Raw genomic sequence first — 25633 nt, forward strand, 5'->3', positions numbered from 1 at the left:
ATCCCTGCCCTCTGGCAGTGGGAAACCATTCCCTGTGTCCTGTCCCTCCATCCTTTGTCCAAAGTCCCTCTCCAGCTCTCCAGGAGCCCCTTTAGGCCCTGCAAGGGGCTCTGAGGTCTCTCTGGAGCCTTCTCTTGTCCAAGCTGAGCACCTCTGTCTCTCCCAGCCTGGCTGCAGAGCACAGGTGCTCCATCATGTATCACACACACATCACATATCACATCTACATCACATCTGTGACCCCAGAGCTCTCAGTGACAGGAGCTGAGGGTGCCCGAGGTGGCTGTGCTGGCAGCTGCAACAGGAAAAGCAGCAACACCTAAATTCACAATAAGGAACAGTTCACCAGCAGCTTCTCTGCACCTGAACACCATCTCATGTAGCTTGGCCTTTGTTTACTCATCCCTTCAGCTCCTGCTGCCCTGTGGGAAAGGGATTTGCAAAGAATTCAAGGCCATAGAATAGAAGGCCATAGTGGGGAAAAAAAACCAAGTGATTTGTGGCAAAAGTAATAGCAGCATTGTGTGGCAAGAGCTAATAGGCTGAAAAACATTTATAAAGTGTTGTGACCAAGAAATAAATTAGCTTCTGATAGGATGGCGTTGAGTTTTACATCTCTTGTGTCTCAGTACTCATCGAGACTGAAAACAGAATAAAATCTCTTCAAATGCCTCTCAGTTGCCCCATCTCTGGGTCAAAAAAAAAAAAAAAATTATCCAACACCTGAGCACGGGCTCAGCCCAGAGCTGTGTGGATCACCTCAAACCCTGCTGCTGATTCCAAGATCAGCAAGATCTTTTATCCAAGATGTGGATAAATGTCAGAAAAGGCCCCTCAGCTTGCCCAGCCCTGCAGTGACACCCACAGCTCTTGCATCAGCTGATGACCCGTGGCTGGGCTGCAGAGCGGTGGCTTTTTTTTGGAAAGACTCCTCCTCGTCTGTGTTGAAAGACTTGAAAGGTGGTGAATCTTCGACGTCTCTGGGGAAGGTAATTGCTCTCCCCGTTAAAAACCTGTAATTTGTTTTCCATTTGAACTCTTCCACCTTCAGTGTGCAGCTGGATCTGGGGCCGTTGGTGCTGGATCACAGCTCTGCCTGAGGCACCCGTGCAGCCACGGATCCCAACCCTCCAGCTCCTTCCCTCTGGCAGCGATTCCCTTCCACTGCCTGGCTCTGAGGAGGTTTTTCCAGCCCTCAAATTTATCCCAAATGCTGCGCAAAGCTGAGCGCTGGCTGTGGCAGAGCAGCTGTGATCTCACCAGCGCTGTCAGCAGTTGCCACCCCTCCAACCCCTCCTTTGCATCTTTACGGATCACAATAAGAATTCCAGCCAGAAAGTGGCACTTGGAATCTCCTTTTTTTGCTTTTTCAACTGAATGTCTGACATTCTGCCCAGCTCGGGGGGCTGTGGGAGCATCCTTACCCTGGGATGGGCCACGTTTGGGAGGGATTGATTCCTCAGTGACTCAGAGAGGAATTAACCACAGAGTCACAGAGTGCCCTGAGCTGTGAGGGACACACCAGGGTCACCCAGTTCCACTCCAGGCCCCGAACTCACCCTGTGCCTGCCCGGGAGCCTTGTCCAAACCCTGCTGGAGCTGTGGCAGCCTTGGGGCTGTGCCCATCCCCTGGGGAGCCTGTTCAGTGCCCAAACACCCTCTGGGGGTAGAACTTTTCCCTCACACCCAACCCGACCCTCCCCGGCCCAGCTCCAGCCGCTCCCTTGACTCCCCGTCCATTTCCCAGCCGGACACACCGCTTCCACCCGTGAGGGACCCACGGGAGATGTGGCGAGCTGGCCATCCTTAGCTGACAGCTGGGGTGCCGGGTCGAGGAGCAGCATAGAACGGGGACCCTGGGGGATGTTCCGCCGCGGGGCCACGCCAGCGACGGTGACACCGAGGCCACCTCTCCTGAGGGGAACCAACGCCCGCCCGCCTTACTTCACCCTCACAGCCGCGCCCAAGAACCGCAAAGCCGTTTCCGCGCGGGGGCCTTAGCCCCGCCCCCTCGCGGCGCTGGCCAATGGCGGCGCGGGGGCGGGCCCGGCGGGGCAGCTGCCGGCGGGGCCGCGGCGGGCGGGACTCGCGGGCTCCGCTCGGGCCGGGCCCGCCGGGCTCGCACAGCGCCATGTCCCTGCCCAGAGGTACGAGCGGGCTGGGAGGGCCGGGGGGGAACCGCGGGGCCGGGGATGGTGCCCAACCCGCCGGGTGTGGGCTCCCGGCGGCTTCCTCAGCGCGGGCCCCGCTGGTTCCGCAGCCCGGCGGCGTCGCTGGGGCCGGAGCCGCGATGCGCGGGGCTGCGAGCGGGGATGCGCGGAGGGGACTCGGGGGGGGACGGGGCGAGGCTGCGTTTGGCGTGGGGACAGCGATAAAAACAGGCGAGTTTTGTTTTCCCTGCCTGGAGCTTCCGCTCCTCGGGAATGCTGCGCTGGGAGCCCTCGGCGCGGCTCAGCCGGGTGGGAAGGACCGGGCTGGGGTTCCGGGCTTGGGCCGTGTCGCCTCGTGTCGCCTCGTGTCGCCTCGTGTCGCCTCGTGTCGCCTCGTGTCGCCTCGTGTCGGTGTTCGGGCACGGCCGGGGGCCGATGCCGGCGTGTGCCGGGGGTGCCTCGCTGCTTTCCCGCGGTCCCGGCCGGAGAACGTGACCGTGTGTCACCGGCGTTATTTGTGGAGCACGGCCGTGACTCAGGTGTCCCCATCGCCAGGTGAGCACCGGCCGGCAGGTATCGGCCTGGGATGGATGGATGGATGGATGGATGGATGGATGGATGGATGGATGGATGGATGGATGGATGGATGGATGGATGGATGGATGGATGGATGGGGACAGTGGCTTTGCCGGTGTCCCGGTGCTCCCCGGAGCAGGGAGCGCACGGAGTGTGGCTGCCGCCTCTCGAATCAACGGAATAAAATTCGAGGGGTTTTCCCTGATGCTCTGGAAACTCGAAGTCAGGAGCCATGTGAGCAGATGAACGCGCCTCCCGTGACTTTTTTTTTCTTTTCCTCCCCCCCCCGCCCCCGGTTTTAAACGATCCGTGTCTTATCCGGAGGGAATGTGGACCTGAGTTTCCTGTTTGCTGTGTAAGCAGGGGGTGAATCAGCAGCGATTTTCGGAGCTGCTGAGTGGAGCTGCTGACTCACAGGTAGGAGCACATGCCTCCAGCCATCCAGCCTTGGAAGGGATCATCCAGGCTTCTTAAAAGGCTGGGACACCTGAGCTCGCACCTTTCCTCGGCTGCCTGTGCCGGACCAGCGGATGTGTGCATGGAGGGACGAGGTGAGCCTGGCCCAGGGACCACTTGTGCCCCACGGGAGATGATGCCCGAGCTGAACCTGGAGGATTTTGGGGGAAGCAGCAAGAGGTGATGCCTGGAGGAGCACCTGGGAGCGTGGTGCTCTCCTCAGAGGAGGTTTGGAGTTGCTCTGTGTGTGCAGGTTTTTGTTGGTTGTGATAAACTGGTTCATTCATGCAGTTAGCCTGGTGTGCTGTGCTGGAGGGGTCACACATGTGCTGGCAGCTCCGAGTCCCTGTGTGACCTGAGCTCCTTTGCTTCCATCAGGGCAGCAGCAGCAGCAGCACGAGGATGGATCCTGAGTGTGTGGCACACATCTGCCTCCTCTCATCCTGCCTCTCCTTGCCTTGCACCTGCCTCCCAGGGGGTTTTTCCAGGGATGCTCGCAGGTCTGGCTGTGTGCACCTGCTGCTCATGGCAGCTTCTTCCCTCTCCTTCAGTCAGCCTGAATTTAAGCTGAATTTCCCTGGTTTTCCTTAGGGAATTTCAGTGAACAATCTCAGGTTTCCTTGCTGGTTCTCCTTGGGTTTGTGTTGCTCAGGGTTGTAAACAGAGGCCGCTCTGTTGAAGCTCTTGGTTGGCTCTTTTTGTGACAGATGCCTTCCAAAACTCACCTGCCATCCCTTTGGTTTAGTCACAGGGCTGTCTCCTGCCTCGGGAGGTTTTTGGGACACGTGGCTGGCCGTGACACCGGCGATAGGAATGGTGCTGTGCCGGGGCTTTGCTCTGCACTAAACATAGCTTGGGAAGATAAACACCTTCTGGGGATTTTGTGGAGCTTAGGGAGCATTTTGGCTTTCTTTCTTCCTCTTCCCATTGCTCCTGTCTGCTTGATCCAAGTTATCTCGCAGGATCTTGTATGTGGGAGAACATCTCCTGTGTTATCTTGTGCTGTTGAGGCTGATGTTTACTCATGTATGCAAAATCTCCCTGTTTCCTCAGGTCACCCGAGTTCCCTTGAGCTGTGTCTCATGGCCTGGGTGGCACTGTAGGAAGGAACTGGGAACAAAGCTCTGGAGCTGTCCCTGTGTCCTCTTTGCAGAGCTTTGCAAGGGACACAGCCTCTGTCTGCAGCTTGCAGCATGTGGCTGGGCCTGGGTGTGATTTTCCAAAAGGTTCCACCTTTTGCAGGGAATGGAGATGCTGTGCAGGGAGGGTGTTGTGTCCCAGAGGTTAAAGCAGGAGGGGATTGAAGCCTCAGGGAACTTTCACCTTTTGTGTGGGTGCAGAAACTCAGTGGAGGATGCAAGGTCTGAGACTCTGGGGATACCAGAGTCTGCTGCCTTTTCCCTGGGCCTCAAGGTGTATCTTCTGCCTGCCCTGCACAAATAAATCCCTGTGCCCATCCCTGGGGCTGCTGGCTGTGGCTTGAGTGGCCCCTGATGCCTGGGAAGCCCCTCCTGGAGGGACAGGCAGGAGCCTGTTGGTGGGGAAACAGTTGTTTCCCAAAATTTTTGAGTTTGCTGGGAAAAGCAGCTGCAGGGAGGGAGGGAGAGTGACTGCATGGATGGGATCTGGAGGGAGAAGACCTGCTTGTCCTGTCCTGGCTCACCCAGCACCGATGGCTGAGTAATTCAAAACCAAGTGTTTTTCCTTAGCAGGGAGATTGTCCTTTGGGAATAGAGGTGCTGTTGGGGAGAGGGATCAGGGTCTGTCTGGAGCCAGGCTGTGCCTCTGGGGAGGCAGCTCTGCTTTACCACAGAGGCTTGGAAAAAGCAGCAGTGAGAAATGCCAGGGCCTGGGGATGAACTGGTGCTTGTTCTCGTGGCACATCTATTCTGGGTGGGTAAATAAGTGGTGGTGCCTTGTCCCTGCCGTGCCCTGGCCGTGCCCTCCGTGGGAGCACGCCACTGTTATGCAATTCAGTCTGTGAATCCAGCACTGTCTCATCTGCCATTCACACTTTTCCAGCTGCCATCCCCAAAAAAAGGCAGCTCTGCCAAAAATACACGTGTAGGTTGTGACCTGCTGAAGCTGGACTTTGGCCCTGGGCTCCTGTCCTGTCCAGGCACAGCAGCCACCAGCCTGGTGCTCCCAGGGTGTGAGTGCTGGGAGAGGTGGGAGCTCTGATCCCAGGGAGCCATTATTTAATTTGAGTTGAAGCATCATGGAGCTCGAATCCAATTAATTGTAACGATCCTGGAGCAAGCACAGCACTTTGCTCCTGCCTTCCTCCTCTGCTGCCACAACGGTGGGTGCCTGGAAAATATCATGCTGGACGTGATAAATATTTAGCTGTGCCTCAGAAATCCATTTCCCTCCCTGGAGGGATGCTTCCCTGCTTTTCTTTTAGTGGATAATGAATCTCACTGCAGGCTGATCCCTTTGTTTTCCAGCTCTGAGCTGTGGTGCAGGGCTGAGCCTGAGTTTGTTTGCAGAGGTTGTTGTTGCTGGAGAAAACTCATCTGTGCTTTGTAGAGGCTCCCATTGGGAGCAGCTTTCTGGTGCTGGTGATTTTGTGCCCCAAAATGACACCTCTGCAGATGTGGGGCTGGCTCTGTGGGTTTTTGGGCAGAAGATGGTTTTTCCTTGTGTTGGTTAATAAGGCACAGCCTGGGCTGGCTGTTTGCTGGGCAAAGAGCTGGGAGAGGAACTTGTGTTGGCTGGGGAGGTGATTTTACTCTACCAACAAAAAGTTTGGGGTTTTGCTGGCATGACTCAGGATGGCTTGTGGGTTCATGTGGAGCTGGATCTACCCGCTGCCTCTTGCTGACAAACCTCTGTAGCACAGGTCAAGTGTTAGTCAGGGATTTGGAGTGGGGGAAAGGGCAGAGAGGATTTTTTTTTATGATGGAAACTGGAAGTTTCTGTTGGTTTTTTCCACCTGGGAGATTTTTCAGCTCCTCACAGCCTCTTATCTGTGTGGGGGCAATGCTGCAGTGGTGCTGTGGCAGTGCTGTGAGTCCCAGTGTTTGTTGTGCTGAGGAACTCTGGAATTACTGGGCACAACTGCAGCAATCTCAGATGTCACAGTGCTGCCTTGTGGCCCCAGTGGGCCTCAATTTGCCCTGGATCTGAGTCTGCTCCTTTTTTTGGAGCTGGGACAGGACTCCCTGTGTGCTCCTTTCCTTTGCAGCCATTTCCCTGCCCAGCAAAAGGCTGGAGCAGAGGTGCTGCTTGTGTGGAATGTGGTGGGTTATAGGATTTGGGAAGGGGAAGGGCAGGATTTGGGGGTCCCAGTGGGTAGGGGAGGAAGGAAATCGTTGCCTTGTGCTGGGGACCTGCAGTGGGGCGAAGGTGAGGATGAGCTGGACCCCCTCCAGCACCCACAAACTCCCTCCTCTTGCCTGCACTGTGCCCAGGGAGGGGCACTGCTGAGTTGATCTGTGCTCTAAGCCTTAGTTCCATCATTTCAATTGAAATGATTTAAAAAAAAATTAAAATATAAATTTCCACTAAAAGCATAATTTGTAAGAGGAGGCAGGATGAGGAGGAGACAACACTTACCAGAAGTTGTTTGTGGAGCATTCACCCTTCCTCCCCCCTCACCACCACCAAAGACAAATCTGGGTTTGGAAAGGAAGAAACCTCCAGAGTGCTCAATACAAGTAATTTCCCATCAGAGGCTGCTGACCTTAGCTGTGGTTTGGCACTGGCATCAGCCAAGCTGCTCGTGCCTGATGGAGCTCTCTGGGAACGGCTTGGACCCTTTTCTCCCTGGGATCTGCCTGTTGAGCACCCAGTGCCCCTTGTCACCAGCGTTCATCCCTGCTGCCTCCTCTCCTGCCGTGGTAGTGCCTTTTAGGAAGTGTAAAAAAGCAGCTTTTAATTCTTGTGTTTAGTTCCTAAAGATCTTGGAGGTTTCTCATGAGGAATGCATAAATCCCTGCAGCTGGGATGGGGTCCTGCCAGCATCAAGAGCCACATCCTCCCTCAGCATCCCTGGGTGATGGCTGTGGATGGGACCAGCAGTGCAGGACAGAGGGGCAGGAGGGGAAGGAGTTGTCCTGCAGGGCCTGGCAGGTGACAGTCATGTGTGTGACAGATCATAAACACGCAGGGCTGGTTACGTGGATGGGCTGGGGGTGGTTGAGGGGAGGATGACGGGGTTATCTGGGGTGTGTCAGCTTGTCTGGGCTTGCAGGCCAGTTAGAAACTGCTCTGTGGTGTGTGTGTGTGTGTGAATTCCCTCCTAGCTGGGGTCCCGTGGGGATGGCTGACACAGCAGTGGGCTGGCTGCTGTGCATGTCTTCACTGGGCTGTGTTAAAGCAGCTTGGAGATGGCAGCAGCCTGACCCTGCTGGCTGGAGGGCGTTTGGCACAGCTGGAGCAGATGTTCCCTCTTGCTGCGCAACAGAGACTGCTCCCTGTTCAGGCTGGTGAAGGACAAACATGCTGCACCATGGAGGAGTTTTCTGCTGTAGCACCAAGATCTTGTTTTACTCGGTGTGGGAGTGGGAAAGTTGAGGCTTGAGAGGGAGATGATGAAGCAGCAAAGTGTGCAGCCCTTGGGATGGCCCCTCTGAATCAGCCCTGAGCGTTGGGGCATGGCTGCAGGGCTGCAGACACGAGGATGTCTTTGCAGCTCGTCACTCAAGGTGACGTTGCTCCTGTGCTGAGGGCCAGATGTGCTCATGGTCAGGGCTTTTGAGGAAAGCTGCTCTGCATAGTTCACAATCCCCTGCTGCTCTGCACTGCTTGGTTTCTCTCCTGACCTGCTGCCAAGTTGCAGCCCGACCAAAGCTGAGATGATCTCGTGCTGATTCGTGGCGTTGGCTGCTCTTTGTCATCTTCAAATACCTCTGAAAGGTGCTTGGGGGTAGGTGACAGGCCCAGCCCCACGTGCCTGTTTGTAAAACCCCCAGAAAATCCCTGCTGGCATGGGGCAGGGCAGCATGAGACACCTGTGTGTGTGTGCACATGTGCTCAGCTGACTTCTGAGGTTTCCCTGGTGTCCCCAGAACTAAAATCCTCCACCCTGTGCCAAATCCTGGTGCTGACTGCCTCCCCTGTGGTGGTCAGGAAAAGAAAGAGAAGATGTAATTGTGCAGAAAGAGGGATGAAGGTGCTGGTGGGTGGTGTGATGCTGCTGGAGGACCAGCCTGGACCTGACCAGCCCCTGTGCCAAGCTCTGTCTGTCTCTCTTTGGCAGCACCTGTTTTCCTTAAGTCTGGAAGCTGCTCCACACTGCTTTAAGGCTGCTAAAAAGAGGGATGTGGTGGATGTTGTGATGGTCTGCTTGTACAGCTCCCTGTGTTCACTCCCTGCTAGCATCTGCAGCCTGCTTCCCTCAGGTTTTTGGTTGATCCCTGCAATTGTTTGGCTTTGGGCATCAGGTGCCAGAGATGGCTGGTGCCAGCCAGGGCTGGGGTTGTCCTCAGAGCCCAGGATACCTGCAGGGCTGCCTCTTGTGCTCTGCTGATGCTGCTTTCTTACCCAAGAGCAGCTTTTTGCAGGTATTAATTACACCTGTCCCTGCCTGGTTTCTTGAAGGGGTGATGAGAGTGAAGCGAGGGCTGGAGGAGGTGCCTGCAGGAATAACCAAGCAGAAATTGTGGGTGAATTTCTAATTCCTATCAGCCTTGTGTGTGCTTTGCTAAGGTGCTTGAAAACCACTCAGCTTTTCCTCCAGCAGCTCCCCTGTAGGTGTGATGTTTTTGTGTACATTCCAGGTACCTGCGAGAGTTTCCCCTTAATTTTGGATCCACAAAGGGTTTTGTGTTTGCTAACTGTGGGTTTCCCCAGGGGGTTTTACAGCCTCAGCTCAGTGAGGGACACCATGTGTAAGCATCCCAGGGACAGGAGGCAGGGTGTGTTTCCCTTGATCTCAGACAGGTTTGATGTTTCACACATCTCCTTCCAGCTCCTCTCCACACATCACCCTGCAGAGAGAGCGCTGCTCCTTTCCCCAGAACACGAATGTGAGGCTCGCTCTTCTGAGACAAAGGGGGTTCTTAAAAATTGATTTTTTCCTCTTACTCAAATGGAAATGATTCTTGGAAGCCCTGAGTGTGCCCTAAGACAGCTGCAGGCTGGGCTGGGCTGAGTCACTGCGAGCTCTTGAGCTGGGATGTGGAGACCTCTGCCTTCCTGGGATGGAGAGGCAGCTCTCTAATCTGCCTTTACCAGGAAAAACCTGCAACTCTCACTTCCCTGAACCCTGGAAAAAGTGCAGTGTGATAGGGTGGATGTGAGAGTGTGACAGAAGGAGAGGAAAGAAGATCAATCCCACCCAGAGGAGCAGCTGTGGTGGCAGAACACCGCTGAGCTGCGGGCACGTTTCCTGTGGAGCTTTTCCTTGTCATGAATCAAAGCTGCCCTGTGGGTACTGGGCAAATCCAGCAGAAAATAAGTGTTTTCCCCACACAGACCTGGTCCAGCCTTTGATAAGAGCCAGGGTGATGCTGGGCAGTGGGGCTGGCAGTGTGCTGGTGCTCCAGCCTTTAACTGGGGGGCATTTTTTAAGCTTTGCAGCAGGGAGTGTGATGGAACAAAGGAGAGAAATGTTCAGAGGTGATTTCTCATGGACCAGCTGGATGTGGGGCTTGTTCTGAGAGTGTGGATGCAGTCTGTCCTGTGGGGCAGAGGAGCAGTGGTGGGAGGGAGGGCAGGAGGTACATGGTGTGGGCCATAAGGAGGGATAGGTGAGAGAGGCAGGGAAGAGGGCTTGCACTGAATATGGACCAAAAAGAGCAAAAATTTGATGTGGGACAGCAGGAAATGCGGGGAATTGTACTGCAGCACTCTCCTGCTGCTTTCTGTGAGCTGCTGGAACAGCACCCTGCTCCAAAGGGAATAATCCAAGGTTTCCTCTGCTCCTGCACCTCAGAGATGTGGTGCTGGCTCAGTGCTGGAGTTTTCCTCTCAGGGAGCACAGGCTTTGTCCACCCGAGCTGTGGTGGCACCCTGGGAGTGGGAAGCATTCCAGGTCCCTGGGGAATAATGTCACTGTGAACCCTCTGAGCAGCTGCTTGGCTGCTCCCCAGTGCAGATGCTGCTCTTGAAAGTCCTGCCTGAAGTCTGAGGGCCAGGGAAGCACCTGGGTCAGTCTCTTGTTTCTGCCTCTCTCCCAGAGCAGGCAGCTGGGAACATGAAGGGTTTTTTTTTCACCTCCATAAATTCCATTTTCATAGCAGGTGTCTGCTCTCTTACATCATTTGCAGAGATGACATGACTCTGTCCCTGCCCAAAGCAAATGGGAGAGAGGATGGTAGAAATTTTTTTTCCCCTAATTTTTCTTTTTTTAAGAAGCAGAGAGGGGAATGCTTTGCTCTCTTGATAAGTTTACAAGGACACCTGGAAGTACTTGAATGATGCCAGTTTGGGTAGAAAAAGTGTCTATTGATGCTGGAGTTGAGTTACTGCTGACAATTACAAAGTCAAACTATTCCCTTTCCCACTGTGCCTCCTGTCAAGCTGATCTATTCCAAGGACAGTTTGAGTTTTTTCTCCCATCAGGAAACTGTCACTAGCCAGTCACATCAATTCCAAGCAGATTTTATTTTTTCATGGCTTAGCCTATGGAGTGAGAAATCAGAGAAAGGGGTGATGCTGGTACCTGCTGGCAAAGAGAGGGGCACAGGTGATGACGCTTCTGCCTCTTCCTTTTATTTTTTTTTTCTTCTAGTGTGTTCTTTGCTTTTCTCTAAGCATTCTCTCCTTTGCCTTCCCCTAACAATCCCAGGGCAACAGGGCTGGGATTCCTTCCAGATCTTTGACTCAGGATAAAGCTGAGCTTTGAAGAGGTGCGGCCTCAGCCACTGGTTTTGGGGAGAAAATCCAGTTGGAGCAAGGGATGCAAAGGAGGCAGTGTCCATCCCAGAGGATGCTCTGCCTGCCCCCCAGCTCAGTGCCTGCTCTGAGTAGCTGCCCCTGTGACTGTCCCCACCTTTGCACAGGGGTTTTGCACAAGCTCTGGTGCAAAGCACCACAGCTCTGGGCATGTACCTGTTGTGTCCTGTAATGTCACCGTGTCAGCATCAGCCAGATGGGGCTTCTCAGCTTCCTGAGGGGAGTCTGGCCTCTGGTCACAAGTGGGAGTGGAGCCCTTGTGTTCCATTGTCACGGGGCTGGCTGACACATGGGGACAAAATCAAACGTTTTTTCCAGCCCTCGAGGTTGTGCAGGTAACCTAAAAATACACCAGGAATGTGGCTGGGCGGTGACATCCTCCCGGGGCTGCCCCGGTGTTATCTGGCTGCTGCACCGAGCCCGGGCGTGGCTGTGAGCCCCAGGGTGGCTGTGCCAATGCCTCTGCTTGTCAGACACTCTGGCTGAAGTGCCCATCCCCAAATTCCTCCCTGGACACTGGCATGTCACATCCTGCTCCCTTGCACAGTCTCATCCCGAGCTGGTGGCACTATGGCTGTGACATCCTGCCATCCTCTGACTGTCCCCAGCCTCGTGGACAATGTCATGCCCCGTCCAAGGGGATGAGAAGGATAACACCGTTCCCTTTGCACCTGGATTCAGTTCCAAGGCTCTGTTTTCAAGCAGAGTTTCCAGCCTTTGTGTCCTGTGCATAGTGGGGCACACAAGGCATTCCCGTGGGATGTGTGGAACAGTGAGCACATCCCAGACTGGGGCAATGCCTGCACTGCAGCCTTGACCAGGGGAGCTGCTGCCATTCCTGGGAGATGTGGGCTCATCAGGCAGTGTGTGCTGGGATGGGACAGCCAGCTGCTGCATGGGCTTGTCTCTGAGCAGAGGGAATGAAGTATTCCATGAAAATCAGACTGTGCCCGTGGTTAGGCAGCACCTCTGCTTAGGGGACAGGTGAAGTAATTTTGTGGTCTATCCCAAACACACCTATAAAAAGCTCCTTTCCAGCCCCAAATGGAACACTTCTGCTGCTCATGGCAAAGCAGCTCGTCCCCTTCTCCACTCCCTGGCTGTGATGGTGACCCAGCCTTAACTGCAGTGGCCTCGGGAGGGGCTGTGTGTCCACAGGGGAAGGGTGGGGAGAGGGGCCCAGCGTTGGCAGGGCACTGTTTGAGCTCATTGCTGTTTTTGTGGGTGTGCTCTTCCCCTTATTCAAGCCAGCCCCCTGGCAGGAGGCTGCTGGGAGGGATGGGAGCCATCCTTGTCCCCGGCTCTGCCCTGGCATACCCGACCCTGTGCAAGTACCTGAATTCTCCCCAGGATTTGCTCTACCAGCATCTCTCACCTGTTTTGGGGTAACATCCCTCATGGGGAGGCTTTGTTAACATCACCTGGTGCTTTTTGTTCCCCTGGGGTTACCTGTGCCCTATAAAGGATTGGATAATTTCTGGCAAATGGTGCACGCCTGGTTATTCCTACTGCACCAACAAACCTTTGAAAGAGTTCCCAACAGTGAAACTTGAAAGGATGGTTGGGTTTGTTTTTATTTTTTCACTTTCCCCCCATTGTTTGTTTGCTTTTTAAGATGCTTTTGAGATGTCAGGAAGCTCAGCTTTACACCACCCCTGGTCCTCAGGCGCTGAAACCCAACGGGACAAACTCAAAGGAAATCTTCTTTCCCATCCCACCTGCTGGGTTAGGGACTTTCTGCTCCAAAGCGGCTCTGACTTTGTGGGTGTCTGTAAAGATCCTTGGAGTGTCTGTGTGTCTGGGTGAGAGGGAATTAGCTGTTAACAGAGTGAGTGATGGGAGGGCAGCACAGCGCTGCTCTCCCCAGGAGTGCCGGGGACGGGTGCTGGTGGCTCTCAGTGCCATCTGCAAGAGCAGCTCCTGCGTCAGCATCCTTTATGTGCTGATGATCTGTGCCTGAAACTATACCCTGGGAGTGGAAATGAGCCTGAGAAAATACCTTCCGCAGTCCTTCTGGGGCTTACATAAACACTATTTAAAATTAGAGCCACTCATTATGTTGGTATGTGCGTTTACCTTGACCTCTGACTTTTCAGCCTGCAAATGTGCCTGGTCCAGCACAGCCTGGAGTTGGGAGACAGCTCAGCAGCAAAGCACTGGTAGATTTTCTATAATTAGTTTAAGGTAAAGAATCTGGTACAGTATCTCCCCTCCAGGCTGACAGGGAAATCGAAAACAAAACTGCAGCCTGTCAGAGCTGAGCCTGGCTTTGATCAGGAACATCAGCATTGGCTTCTGCTGGAGTGGCTTTGAGGGAAAGGGGAAGAGCAGCAATTCTTGGCCATGGCTTCTCTTGCACGTGCTTGCAGAGAAATGAATGCTTTTTATTTTCCCAATCTCCATTGCTATTTCCCAGCCAAGTGCATGCAGCAATTAATATTTTGCTACCAGAGATGCCATCTCGGTTGTCACCCTGGAATAGCTGCTGAGCTCCGAGCTGGCATTGTCATGGAACAATATTTCTACTATTTGTTGTGGTAATAGTAGTTAGTGGCAGAGCAATTAATGTGTCACCTGCAGCACAATGAAACGTGACCTCTTTCCATCCCAGCCCCCCTTTGGTGCCCAAACCAGCGAGCCTGGGCTCTGCTGCTTGATGCCAGGGCCGTCCTGGAGCAAGGGTCACTCCGGTGGGATGCCTGGGCCTGCAGGCTGGCTTGGAATGGTTGAATTTGTGGGAAGAGAACATGTCCCACCGGGATGCACTTTAGCAATCCAGCGCTTCGGCAGCTCCCGGAGCTGGAGTTTGGCTCCCCACCAGTTTCCTGTTGACGTCACCTGCTATTTCTCTGCTGCAGTTTTTACAACTGTTGAGCTTTCAAGGGTAATCGGAGCCGAGTCCGGCCAACCTCGGCAGCTGCCGATGAGGGAACGCTGCTCTACCTTCCCCAGTTCCCCCCGCTTGCCTTGGCTGCTGCTCCCAGCCTTGGGGACCCCTGGGATTTGGGGACACCGGGCTCTGCGAAGCCAGCGGGTGCTTGGGGCCATGCATTCCCACTGAAAGGAATCAGCGGTGCTTGCAAGAAGTGCCGTGCGCTGGATCCTGCGGGAATTTTTTCCCCTCCCTCCTCCAGTCCGCCCCCATCCCTCTCTTGTGCCAGGCGTGCAGGCGCTGCTCTTCATTTCTGGGAAACCATGGACAAGAAGCAAGGTAGATGTTGCAATTTCCAAAACACGTGGTGGGGGAGAGCAAAGGGCTGGTTTTGGTGCTAAAAGGGGCTGTGTAACTTTCTGGGGTCAATCCACTCGGTTTTGTTTCTCCTGGCTTGGGCAGGGGGTCTCTCTTTGCAGCTGGGGATCTATTTTTAAAGCGCTGGAAAAGTTGCATGTTTTGTGGGGTTAAAACTCTGGCGTCTTAATTGTAAAAAAAAAAAAAATCAAATCCAGCATGTCTGAAGGAAAATATGCAGAGGGTGAAGCTGGCTTCTGGCTCCGGTTTGAGTCGCATTCCTGGGACGCAGGGTTTTCCAGCAGCTCTTGGTGGCTGTCCCCTGCCTGTTGCATGGGCAAGGTGGGTGCCCACGGTCCCAGCAGTCAGCAGCTCTGATTCAGCACAGGCTGAGTGGCTGTTTTGGGGCTGCAAGGGGCTTTTTGTGCAGCGTGGTTTTTTCCTGCTGCTCGCTGGCAGTTTTGCAGAAGTGCGGAGCGCGCTGACCCGCGGGAGCCCCTCTGCAGAGGGACCTCGGCGGCTGATGAGTGATGGCTCTCAGCAGGTTGAGAGCCCTTTTTCCACTTCCATGGATAGCTTTTTCCACTCCCAGCAGTGGAAAACAGCACAAAGTGTGCCTGTGAGGAGCTGGCTCTCATGACCAAGCACCCAAATTCCCCTCTCTGCTCTGCACCCTGCCTCCAATTTATTTCCTTTCTTTTCTGCTTTTTTTTTTCCTTCATGCTTTTTTGTTCCAGCTCTTTTTTTTTTTGCAGGGCTGGGATCCACCCTCCAGCCTTCTGCCCTATCCATGGCATCTGACTCTCCTCCTTGGATCGAGGAGAACCAGGATGCATCCAAAACATTTCCCCCAGCACTAACAAAGCAGCACAGCTCTTAGAACAGCCTCCCGTGCCCAGGACTTCACCTGGGGCTACAACCAGAGCCCTGGAGAGGCAGTGGTGAGGTTCAATTTCAAAGGTCGACTCAGGCAAATAGTTTTATTTGCAGTTCTTTAGATTGTCCTGTTCATTTCTCTCCGCCCACGCCGGCAGAGTGGGAAGGAAAAACCTCCCGCGGAGAGGTGCAGCTCAGTAGGGCTGAAGTTGGTGGTGGCAAAAATGAGGATTCCGGTGTTGAATTAAGCAGTTCCAGGAAATGTCTGGTGGTTCTTAACTGGTGGTGGTTATAGCATGAGAAAAAATCTCGTTGGGCTTTTTTTTTTTTTTTTTTTAGGAGGAAATGGTTCTTTCTTAGCATAAAGGATGCAGTTACGTGCCTGCAGCATCACGTGGGTTGCAATTTCATCCACACCAGGAACTTCTGTCAGCTAATTTTCCCCTGCCTGGGTGCAGGGCACTGTGCTGTGTGTGTCTGTGGCTGGCAGCCCTTTGATGTGCCCAGAATGGTGCCCTGCCATCCCATGGGCTTGGGGCTGGCAGCAGAGCCCTGGAGCTTGCAGGGAAAACCAGGACATGTCCCCAGATCGCCTTGTCCTGCTGGTGCCTTTTGGCTTTTGCAGAGGGGTCTCTTGAGGGGCACTTGTGCTTGCAGACACCCCTCTTGCAAGAGCCCAGTGCCCTGGGAAACAGGAGCATTTCCAGGTGACATAAGCAGTTGTGCACATTCTAGCAATTCCTCCTGCAGGGACCCTCGCGGGATCCCAAATGTGGGAGCGATTGTGCTGAGTCTCGAGGGTAGGAGAGGCAGTGCCAGGGACTCTCCAGTGGGAAGGAGCTGACAGCAGCTGCCTGCGGGGGCTGAAGGGCTTGAATTGCAGGGTCATGTCATGCCCATCCCACTGCCTTTCTGCTTCTCTCTTTTTTGCCTTTTTTTTTATTCCCTTCCCCGGTTTTTCCTGCGTTCTCATTCACCCTGAACAGGGCATGGGCTCTCTCTGGGGAGAGGCACTGGTGCCACAAGCAATGGGAGAAGCTTGCAGCAAGGAGTAGCTCAGGCCAGCCTCTGGGAGCTGGAAATCTCATGTCAAATATCAGAAGAGTTGTAACAAACGAACCCAACCTCTGCCTCAGCTCCCTGGCTGCAGGGCAGCATCCTGGGTGATTTTATTCCTGCAGCCATGGGCTGAGCTGGGTTTTCTGCCCTTCACAGGTGGCCCAGGCAGAGTCTGGGAGTGGTGGTGTAATACCTCTGCTTTAATCAGTGCTTTTTCGTGCTGGAGCTAGGAAATGCTTTCTGGGGCTAAGCAGGACAGGCTGGGAAAGGGATGGTTGCTGGTTCCACCTCTGGGAAGTCAAGGGTGGTAGTTTGGGAGTACAGGGTGCCTGTGACAGCAGAGTTCATGGCCAGTGCACATCAAAAGACTCTCCTGTACAGAGCAGGGGGTTTGGAACAGGGAATCTCTGTGTCCCTTGCTGCCCTGATAGCCCATGCTGCAAATCCTGCCTGCAAGCTCGGGCTCCACTGGACAAGGCACCCTGTGATTCCCAACCCCACGCTGGGTGCTCCCAGCTCCCTCCAACCCCAGAAGGGCTGAGGAAGGGCTGAGGCCATCCTGCAGAGGATGGCTTGGGTGCTTGTGGACCCTGCTGCTGCCCTGTGAGTCACGGCCACGGTGCCAGGGGAGCTGCCGGTGGCACAGAAGGCGCTTTGTGCCGGCTCTGCGGGGTTACTATGGCAATTGGGGAGAGGGAGAGCAAACAGATGGAGCAGAATCCCAGCCAGCATGGGGGGATTTCAGGGCTTCGTGTGGAGGTCTGGCTGGTAACTGCTGGGAGGGGGGGCCTGTGTGTGGAGCAGAGAGCAATCTGAGTTTTGGAGCAGCTCCTGGGGGTGAAATGCTCAGCACGGGCTAAATCCATCCCTGGCATAGGATGGGTGCCCACAGCAACTCCTCAGCTTGCCTGGGTGCAGAAGGACCCAGGGGACCCCAGTTTCTAGATTCTGTTCTTGGCGTCCCCCACTGAGTAGCAAGAGGCTGGGAGTGGAAAAGGGAGGCACTGCTGAACCCACAGACAGGATTGTTCCTCTGGCTCCGTTTTGTGTTTGCTCCCGTCGTTGCTCCACTGGGTATTTTGCCAAGTGCCATCCGTGGGTGTGTGGGGCTATTCACAGTGCCCCTTCCAGCCCTGCCGGGTGGGCAGTGGGGAAGGGAAACTCTGCAGGCTCACAAATTAGAACTTGTGACTGGTCAGGTGGTTTCCATCCCAGTGGGATGGGTTTGGGGTGGAGTGGCTCGTGTGCTGGTTTCACTGAGCTGGAAGTTCACATCATGGAAACTGTGCTGGTCTTGGAGCCTTTGGCTCAGATCTGATGCAGGAAAAGTGGCAGATAAGGTGGGGGTGTGGGCTGATCTGTGCTGATTCCCTCAGCAGGGAGGGATGCTGCTGGTCCTGCAGGTGGGACCTTTGCAGTAAGCTGCAGACCAGCTTTAACCCACAACCTCAGTGAGGTTTGCATTTGGGGAAGGACAGGGCAGGAGAAGTGAGTCCCTGTTTTGTCATGGAGCTGGCAGGGCACAGGGCTGGGGGCTGTCAGAGCTGGGGACACGCTGGGCATGTGTCTCCCTTCTGTCCTGCTACAGCTGCAGGAGCTGTTGCCCGGTGCTGTCTCCTGCTGAAATTCCAGCTCCTCGCTCTCCCCTCCCTTCCCTGGCAGCCTTTGGAGTGCTGGACTTTGTCCACACGCCTGCTCCCAGCAGCCAGGCAGGTAGGAGCTGCTCTGAAAGGCTGTCCAAGGCCACGCTGAGCTGTCTGCTCCCAGCCCCATGCCTGGAGCACACCTTGGTATTCCTGCTTTCTCATGGATCCTCCAGCTCTGTGCAGCCACAGCAGCTTTAGCTGCACAGTGCAGCTGCCCCCTTGTCTCTCCTGGGGGGATCAGGATTCAATGCTCCCAGCTGCTCCACTTTCAGCCCCTTTGGGGTCAGTTTGTTTTCCCAGGGATGGAATTTTTACCTGCCGGTTTCTGGCCCTGCCTGAGCCCCATTTCCCTCTGCAGCAGTGGGTGTTGTTATCTCAGGGCTGTTTGGAGTTGAGAGGAGGGGTCAAGAACATCTTCTTGCCAGTCACTCCTGGTGCCTTGTCCTGGTGCCTCAGCCTGTGCAAACCCAGGTTTGTGAGGGGTTCACTGCTGGCTGGCAGTCAGCTCATGGCCGGTTTTTCCCTGTTTTCCATTTGTTGTGGATGGGGTGTCCCCTGTCCTGCTGGGACCAACCCCTTGCTTTTGCTGGATTTTGGAGTGCTTTTGTTGGATTTTTGCTGGTTGTCTCGTGGTCAGTGCTCTCCATGGCAGATCCAGCTTTGGCTCTTCCCAGGGAGGCCAGGCTGGGGCTGAGGCCCTGGGGATCAAGGAGCCTCTGGGCAGGGAATGTTTTTTGGGAGCCCTGCACATCACTAATGGCATGGGGACCTCTTGTGGCTGGAGAAACGGGGATGGGGCCAGGCTTGGCTGTGCTCCCAAGGCCCAGCTGCCTCCCTCTCCTGGAGCTCTCCTGGGTCCATGAGCCATGAGGGATACAGGGCTGCTCTCTGCTTTGGCTGGAGCATGGAGGCTGAGCTGGTGTCTCGTTGTTCTCTTTCAGATTCCAAAGGATCCTTGGAGCCGCACAAACCAGGTAAGTACCCAGCAGAAATTGCAGCTTTCACCCCTGAAAGGGTTTAAATCCCAAAGAGAGGGGACTGTTAATGGCCATGAAGGGTAAAGAGCTCTTTTGGGGTACAGTGCTTGGCTGCAAGACCTGGAAAATGGCCTGTTAGTGCACCCTTGGCTACTTCTACACAGCAGTGTTCAACAGTGGCATTGAGACTCACTTGTGCTCTGGCTCTTGCCTGAAATTTTGGGCAGGTGGTCAGTGTGACCTTCTTGGCATTTTGCTGACCTTGGTGAGGGGTCCAGGCCGTGCATTCCTGCCTAATGGCTGCTGGAAAAGGGTGCTTGAAGGAAAAAAGCAAAAATCCATTTGCTCGCCTCACGTGTGCATCTTCTCTTGCAGTGAAAGGCAAGAAGAAACGGGACCTGAGGATAACATGTGTCCCCATCAAACCACCCGTGGCCAACACCACGTAAGGATCTCTGCTGCTTAGAGCTTCTCCAGAGCTGCATTTGGCACTTCCTCACAGGGAATGGCCTGTGAAGGGTTCCCAAAATCAGCATAGTTGTTCTTTTCTCTGAAGCTGGGGCTCGTGGGGGATGAGGAGGAATTGCACACGTGTGTGCAGACACGTGCACAGTATGTGTTGCTCTGGGAGGTGCCTGTTTGATAGGAAATGTCCTAAAGACAAAGACTCAGAATCCTCTGGGGTGCTCTCCCCAGTCTTTCTGCCATGGCTCTGCCAGTGCCAAAGGGCAAAGATGTGGTAGAGAGAGTAAATCTGCCTGAGGGAACAATTTTCATGCAGGGGAAGAGAAGTGGTGGTAGCTGGACCACAAGAGAAACCAGAGGCACAAAGGTTGGGGAGTGTTTTACACGACCTGAGTATCAGGTTTAGTTTGAGTTGTTTGCAGCTCCTTACCCTGCTAAAAGGAGGACACAGACATCTTGAACTGTTGTGCTGTTTGGGGCCAGTGCCCAGCAGTATCTCAGGGCACTGGAATTTCTTCCTGCCCTGTTTGCTTTGAGCTGCTGATGCTTTTTGTGCCATAGGGGAGAGCCCAGGGTAGCAGTGCTTGGTTTGACAAAGAGCAGACTGCTAAAATTCCACTTCCATGGTGCTCTTCCAAAACACTTTGGACTGCATCACCACTGCTGAGCCTTGTTTGCCCCAGAAACCTCTTCTAGAGAACTCCAGGAGAGCAGTGAAGTCCCCAAAAGGGAAATACCGCTGCTGAAAACCCCAGGTAGAAAGGGGGAGGCAGGGGAGCTCCCCCATTGATGCTGTGCAGCCTCACACAGCCCTGCCCTGCCTGTGACAACCATCTCCTTCCCCCACGGGCACATCTGCCTCTGCTCCTGCCAGGGTTTGAATTTCCCCTGGAGAAGGCCTCATGCTGGAGTCTGCAGGGCTTTGCATGCCCAGAGGCTGGTGCAAGCTGCCCACTGCTCCTTTTCTCCCTGCTTTTCAAGCTGCAGTGCAAATATTTGCACAGCGCAAGGCTTTTGCTCAGAGCCCAAAGTACTTCCTTGAAGCTGCAGGCTGCTCTGATGGGAATTGAGACTGAACCAGTTGGGCAATCTCTGCTCTTTAGATGCTCCCAGGGGATGGGGAGAGCCCAGAAGTGAGAGGCACAAGGGGCAGAGCACTCATGGTGGCTCTAAAAGTACCGTGCTGCCTGGAATGGGAAGTGGGCAGCAATAAGAAAAAAAGCCATAAAGCACAACTTTCACCTGCCTGGTGTTGTGCAAAGGGTGACACCAAAGTGCTGCCTGCTCTGCCTGCCTGGAACAGGCAGCAGAGTGTACACAAATGACTCACAGGGGAGGAATTACCTGTTGTTCCCTCGCGTGCGTTTCGGGCTACGTGGCTGTGCTGGTACAACACCTGCCTGTCAAAACATGACAGCTGAGCTGCTCTGCCACAGAAACGGCTCATCTCAGCTCCTCAGGCTGCTCTCCCAAGCAGGAATGGTTTCACAGCCTGGTGGTTTGGTGCATGTCTCACCTGGCTGATTCCCTGGGGTTCTCACTGTGCCCCGTGGGTGTGGGGTGAGGCGTTACTGGCATGATTTAAGCATTTGTGGGTGTTTGGAGGGGGCTGGTTGGAACCTACAGTGAGGCACAGGAGGGAAAGCAGCAGCTGAAAGTGCTCAAAGGAATGTGAAACCTGGCTTTGGCCAAGAGGGTGAATGAAGCTGGGCTGTCTCTTGACTTTGTCTCATTTCTTGCAGGCCTCCGAGGAACTTGGACTCCAGGGCCTTCATTACCATTGGAGATAAGGTACGTGTCAATGGGGTTTCTTTTTTTGCTTCCTTCCAGTTTGGCTTTCCCTGGGCATGGAGAGCTCTGTGGATTGTGCCTTGCAACCTGTTAGATCAGGAGTGCAGCCTCATGGGGTAGAACTTCCAACATACACCATTCTAGGATGATCCAACCCGTCTGTCCTAAATGAGGGTGGCCTCACCAAGCTCTCAGACTGCCCCTAACAAAGTCCCTTTATCCTGCCTACCCACGGGCCTGTGTTGCTGCTTGAGGCCCAGGAGAAGCTGGGCACAAAGTTTCTCTCTGGTTCTCCAAAGTCTTTCCTAGTGACCTGATGAAAAGCACTGCTGGAAATAGCCACTGTCCCTCTTTTATTTTGTTCTCTTGTTATGGGCTCTCTTGGGGCTGCAGAAGCTGTTTGCAAATGAGCTAAAAATACCCTGCATTGGATCAGCCCTATATCTAGACCCTTCCAGGCTGGGAGGTGGCTTGGCTGATGGGATCTGGCTCCCTTGGCCTCAGTGCAAGGATTAGGGTTGAGGAGAGGAAGCTTTGGCTGGGTCCAGGGAGCATTCCTGCTGCCTGTGCTGTTTTCTGGGCCTGGTGTTGTGTGTGGCAGGAGCTGTGGGAGAGATGCTCTCTGTGACAGCCTGGGCACTGTGTGTGCAAGGGGACAGTGCTGCAGCCTAGGGAAAACTCTCTAGAGTCACTTCCTTGCCTGCTCCAGTGTTTGCAGGAAGGGTCTGGTCCGGGTATTTTGGAGTGACATGGTGGAGAAGAGGACTTGGGCAGGAGTCCAGCTTCAGGAGTGGAGGTGGGTGGTGACCTCGAGTCCCTGGGATGTGCACAGGCCATGCCATGCATCCCATTGTCCTGGGAGGGCTCCGTGGGTGCATCCATCACCTCTTGTTGCTGGGCAGGGCAGCGCTGGTTCCTGGAGCGTGCTGGGAGCCTCGGGGCAAATGTCAGGAAAGGAAAAACACAATTACCAGGAACAACTGCAGAACACGTGTCCAAAAAGCACCACCAGATCCTTCCTGGAGGCCCCTGCGAGCCTGCACTGCTCCTCTGCCTGCTGCCCGTGCTCTCCTCACTGCAGGATCCACGTCCTGCCCAGGAAAGGGCCGGCACCTTCCTGTGCTGAGCTTAGCCCTCCCTGCCCGCCACATCTGGCTGCAATCCACAGCCACATCTGGCTGGAGCCAGGGCTGGCAGGAAGGTCGGGCAGACCTGGTGGCTGCTGCCCGTGCTGAGGGGACAGGGCTGGCCAGAGTCTGGCAGCCACATGTCCCAGCCAGGGGCCGTTTCCTCTCTCCCTGCTCAGGGCGTAGCTCCGTATCCGGAGCTGTGCCGTGCTCCTTTCCCACCCTCGCCGCCTTTGTGGCCACTTTGGCATCCTGGTATTATTTTCGTTCCCTGAGACCGGAGGAAGGCAGGAGGCTGGATAAAGGCTGGCTGGAAGGAGGCTGTGACTTATTAGGAGCCATGAATGCAGCATCCAAAAATAGCCCGTGTGTCACTGGGCTGGTGCCCTGCCCAGCAGAGCCAGCAATTACCGGGGAACGTGGCTTTAGGGAAACTTGTTTGTGGCTGGTGCAGGAGCTCGCTGGCTCCCTGCAGTGTCAGCCACTCGCTGGGGTGAGCACTGGCCATGGTTTTTTAACAGCTTAGGTGGTTGTTTTCTTGGTGTTAACTCAGGTTTTACCTTGCTGGCAGCTTTTGGTGGTAGAAGAAGGTACTGAAAGTGGGTAAAACCTGTGTGAGCTCACTGATAATTAGAAATGGAGTTGCTGTGTGCAGCCCATCTAAGAGAGGTGTTGTTAGACACACAGAGGGGTTTTTGTGACTGATGATTTTTGGGATGTGGGGAGAGGTGAGGAGTCCCTGGCTGCACACAGGGGTTTGGAGCATGGTGGAGGCTCCTGACTGCTGCTCATGTTGGCACAGGAACTGTTAAAATCCTGCAAATAGTTCAGCAACTGCAGAAATACCCTTGGTGGGTAATCCCCCACAGGCAGAGAGGCACCAACCTTTGGTGCCCTTTCTAGTGGAAATGTTCCCTGGGCTTAAAGGATGAAAGTCCTGATCTCCAGCTGCAGAGGGGGAATTAAATGAACCCTGGTGAGTGTGGGGTGAGAGGGTTTGGGCTGTGATTCAACAGAGCCAAAAATACCCCCATCCTCTCCAAGCGTGGTGCCTCTGGAGTCCTCCATTGTCTGAAACACTCTGCATCATTGAGCTGGCAGGATTGCTGATGTCCTTGCTGATAAACCTCCTTGTCCCTGATGCCATTTTGTCCTCTCTCCCTAAAGAACTTCGAGGTGGAAGCTGATGACCTGGTGAGCATTTCAGAGCTGGGCCGTGGGGCCTATGGCGTGGTGGAGAAGGTGCGGCACGCGCAGAGCGGCACCATCATGGCTGTGAAGGTGAGCACACCTGGCTGGGCTGGGGACACCTGGCTGGGCTGGGAACACCTGGTTGGGCTGGGGATCACGAGGAACACCCCCAAGGGAGCAGAGGAACTGCTGAGCTCCACTGGTTGTGGCAAAACGAGGATGGGTTTATCTGGGTTTGGCAGCCTCTGGAGTTCCTGGATGGTTTGGCCAGTGCAGGGTCTGTGCTGATACTGGCTGGGCTCAGTGGGGTTGATAACAGGCTTGGCAATGCAGGATTGGTGCCTGCAGTGCAAGGCTGGCATGGCAGAGTGCCTGTCCAGGCTGCTGGCCTGGCCCTGCACCCGCTGCAGAGCGTGCCAAGGGTTTGGCATTCGTTAAGGTTCTGTCTGGCAGAGGCAATTTGGGCGTCTCCTCCTGGGTGCTGCTGGCTGCAAAAGAAGGATAAAACACCCTGGCCCCAGGACTGCAGGTCCTGAGTCAGGCTGGGGGATTCAAGGAGCTCAATCAAAAGTTATGTTTATGCCTTTTTGCTTTGCTTGCTTTTAGCCATGCAGATTGGCCAGTTAGCCAACCTAAAACAAATGTTTGGATATCTACTAATATCTCCTATTGTTTGAATATCTGATACCTGGTTACCCCACCTACACCAAACTCTTGTTGTTTCATGTTTGTCTCAGAGGATTCGAGCCACTGTGAACACTCAGGAGCAGAAGAGGTTGCTGATGGACCTGGACATCTCCATGAGGACAGTTGACTGTTTCTACACAGTCACCTTCTACGGAGCCCTCTTCCGTGAGGTACTGACCTGCTGGCTGCCTGGGGCCACCTGGGGCTGTGGGATTGCACTGGAGGCACCAAACTGTCCCCAAAACACCTCTCTGTGCTCTTCAGCCCAGCTCTTTATCTCCCCTCGGTTTCCAGGGAATTCCCTTCTCAGCTGCTTTCTCTCCATCCGCAGGGTGATGTTTGGATCTGCATGGAACTCATGGACACTTCCCTAGATAAATTCTACAAGAAAGTACTGGAGAAGAAGAAAACCATCCCTGAAGACATTCTGGGGAAAATGGCTGTGTCTGTGAGTGGCTCTTGGGTTCTTAGATGGGTTTGTTCATCCCCTGAGCCTGCTGGGGGCTGTGGTGTGTTTGCAGTGAGAGGCTGCTGCTGCCTGTGACTGATGGGTGCTTTTCCACTCTTTTATCCCCAGATTGTACGAGCTCTGGAGCACCTGCACAGTAAACTGTCTGTAATCCACAGAGGTAAATGCTGGATGGGGTTAGTGGAGTGTGATTGGAGATCCAAGCTCGGGGAGGGCTCCTTTCCAGCTGTGCTGTGTCCCTGTGGGATGCCTAAAGTGGAATCTGCTGGTGCTTAGGACTGTGGTGAACAGATTTAGATGCTTGTTCCTGAGATGCTTCCCTTCCTGCAGGATGTTGTTCTCTTCCTCCTTTCCAGATGAAGGGTTGAATGTAGCAACAGAATTCCTCACCACCTGTATTTTATGAGCATCTCTGTCCCTCTTGGAGTACAGAAGTGCCTTGAAGGCAGCTCTTGGAGATAAAAATCCCCAAATCCTCCTGGCTGGGTAGTTTTAGTAAAGTGAGGGCTGGAGGAGACCTTATAAAATCACAGATGGGAATTTTAACACCCAGGTCTTGCTCTGCACCCTGGTGAAGTCCCTTGTGTAGTTGTGGACAGATCAGGATGTGCATGACACAAACTCTCCTGAAGATTTGGCAGAGCTGTGCTTTTAAGGCTGTGCTGGCCACATAAATCTCTCTTAAGGAGCTGGGGAAAAGCTCAACACTTTACTTCAACCTTTTGACCTGCCTGGTTGGAGAGGGGACTTGTTCTCTCTGAAGGACATGGTTGTCCTGTGAATAACTTTTATTGCAATAAGACTGATGGGGCTTTGTCTCCCTTCCCCTGTGTTGGGGCCTGCCTGGTCCCTCCCAGGCCTGCAGGGAATTGCCAGTTTTGTCTCAGACTCTTCAATACCCCTGCAAACACCCAAATTTTCCCTCTTGCATTTCCTCCTAGATGTGAAACCTTCCAACGTGCTGATCAACAAGGAGGGGCACGTGAAGATGTGTGACTTTGGGATCAGTGGTTACTTGGTGGACTCTGTTGCCAAGACCATGGATGCTGGCTGCAAACCCTACATGGCTGTAAGTGCAAGCCCTGTGCAGCT

General features: G+C 54.3%; 1 protein-coding gene across 2 annotated transcripts in view; it reads left to right on the top strand.

Moving 5' to 3' along the window:
* The first annotated feature begins 2074 nt into the window (after positions 1–2074).
* The window catches only part of MAP2K3 (mitogen-activated protein kinase kinase 3), a 29998-nt gene continuing 6439 nt past the window's right edge, over positions 2075–25633 (top strand). Inside the window, exons 1-9 of one of the 2 annotated variants that reach the window (XM_030957866.1) lie at positions 2075–2147; positions 18776–18808; positions 19187–19256; positions 21019–21067; positions 23362–23475; positions 24123–24242; positions 24404–24520; positions 24650–24701; positions 25483–25610. In XM_030957866.1, the coding sequence (XP_030813726.1) occupies positions 2132–2147; positions 18776–18808; positions 19187–19256; positions 21019–21067; positions 23362–23475; positions 24123–24242; positions 24404–24520; positions 24650–24701; positions 25483–25610 (699 nt within the window). In that variant the 5' untranslated portion in view covers positions 2075–2131. Of the gene's footprint in view, positions 2148–13883; positions 14236–18775; positions 18809–19186; positions 19257–21018; positions 21068–23361; positions 23476–24122; positions 24243–24403; positions 24521–24649; positions 24702–25482; positions 25611–25633 lie in introns of those variants that run through there. The other variant, XM_030957867.1, reaches the window with a different exon arrangement.

This window comes from Camarhynchus parvulus, chromosome 14 (assembly GCF_901933205.1).
Source record: "Camarhynchus parvulus chromosome 14, STF_HiC, whole genome shotgun sequence".
Lineage (NCBI taxonomy): Eukaryota > Metazoa > Chordata > Aves > Passeriformes > Thraupidae > Camarhynchus > Camarhynchus parvulus.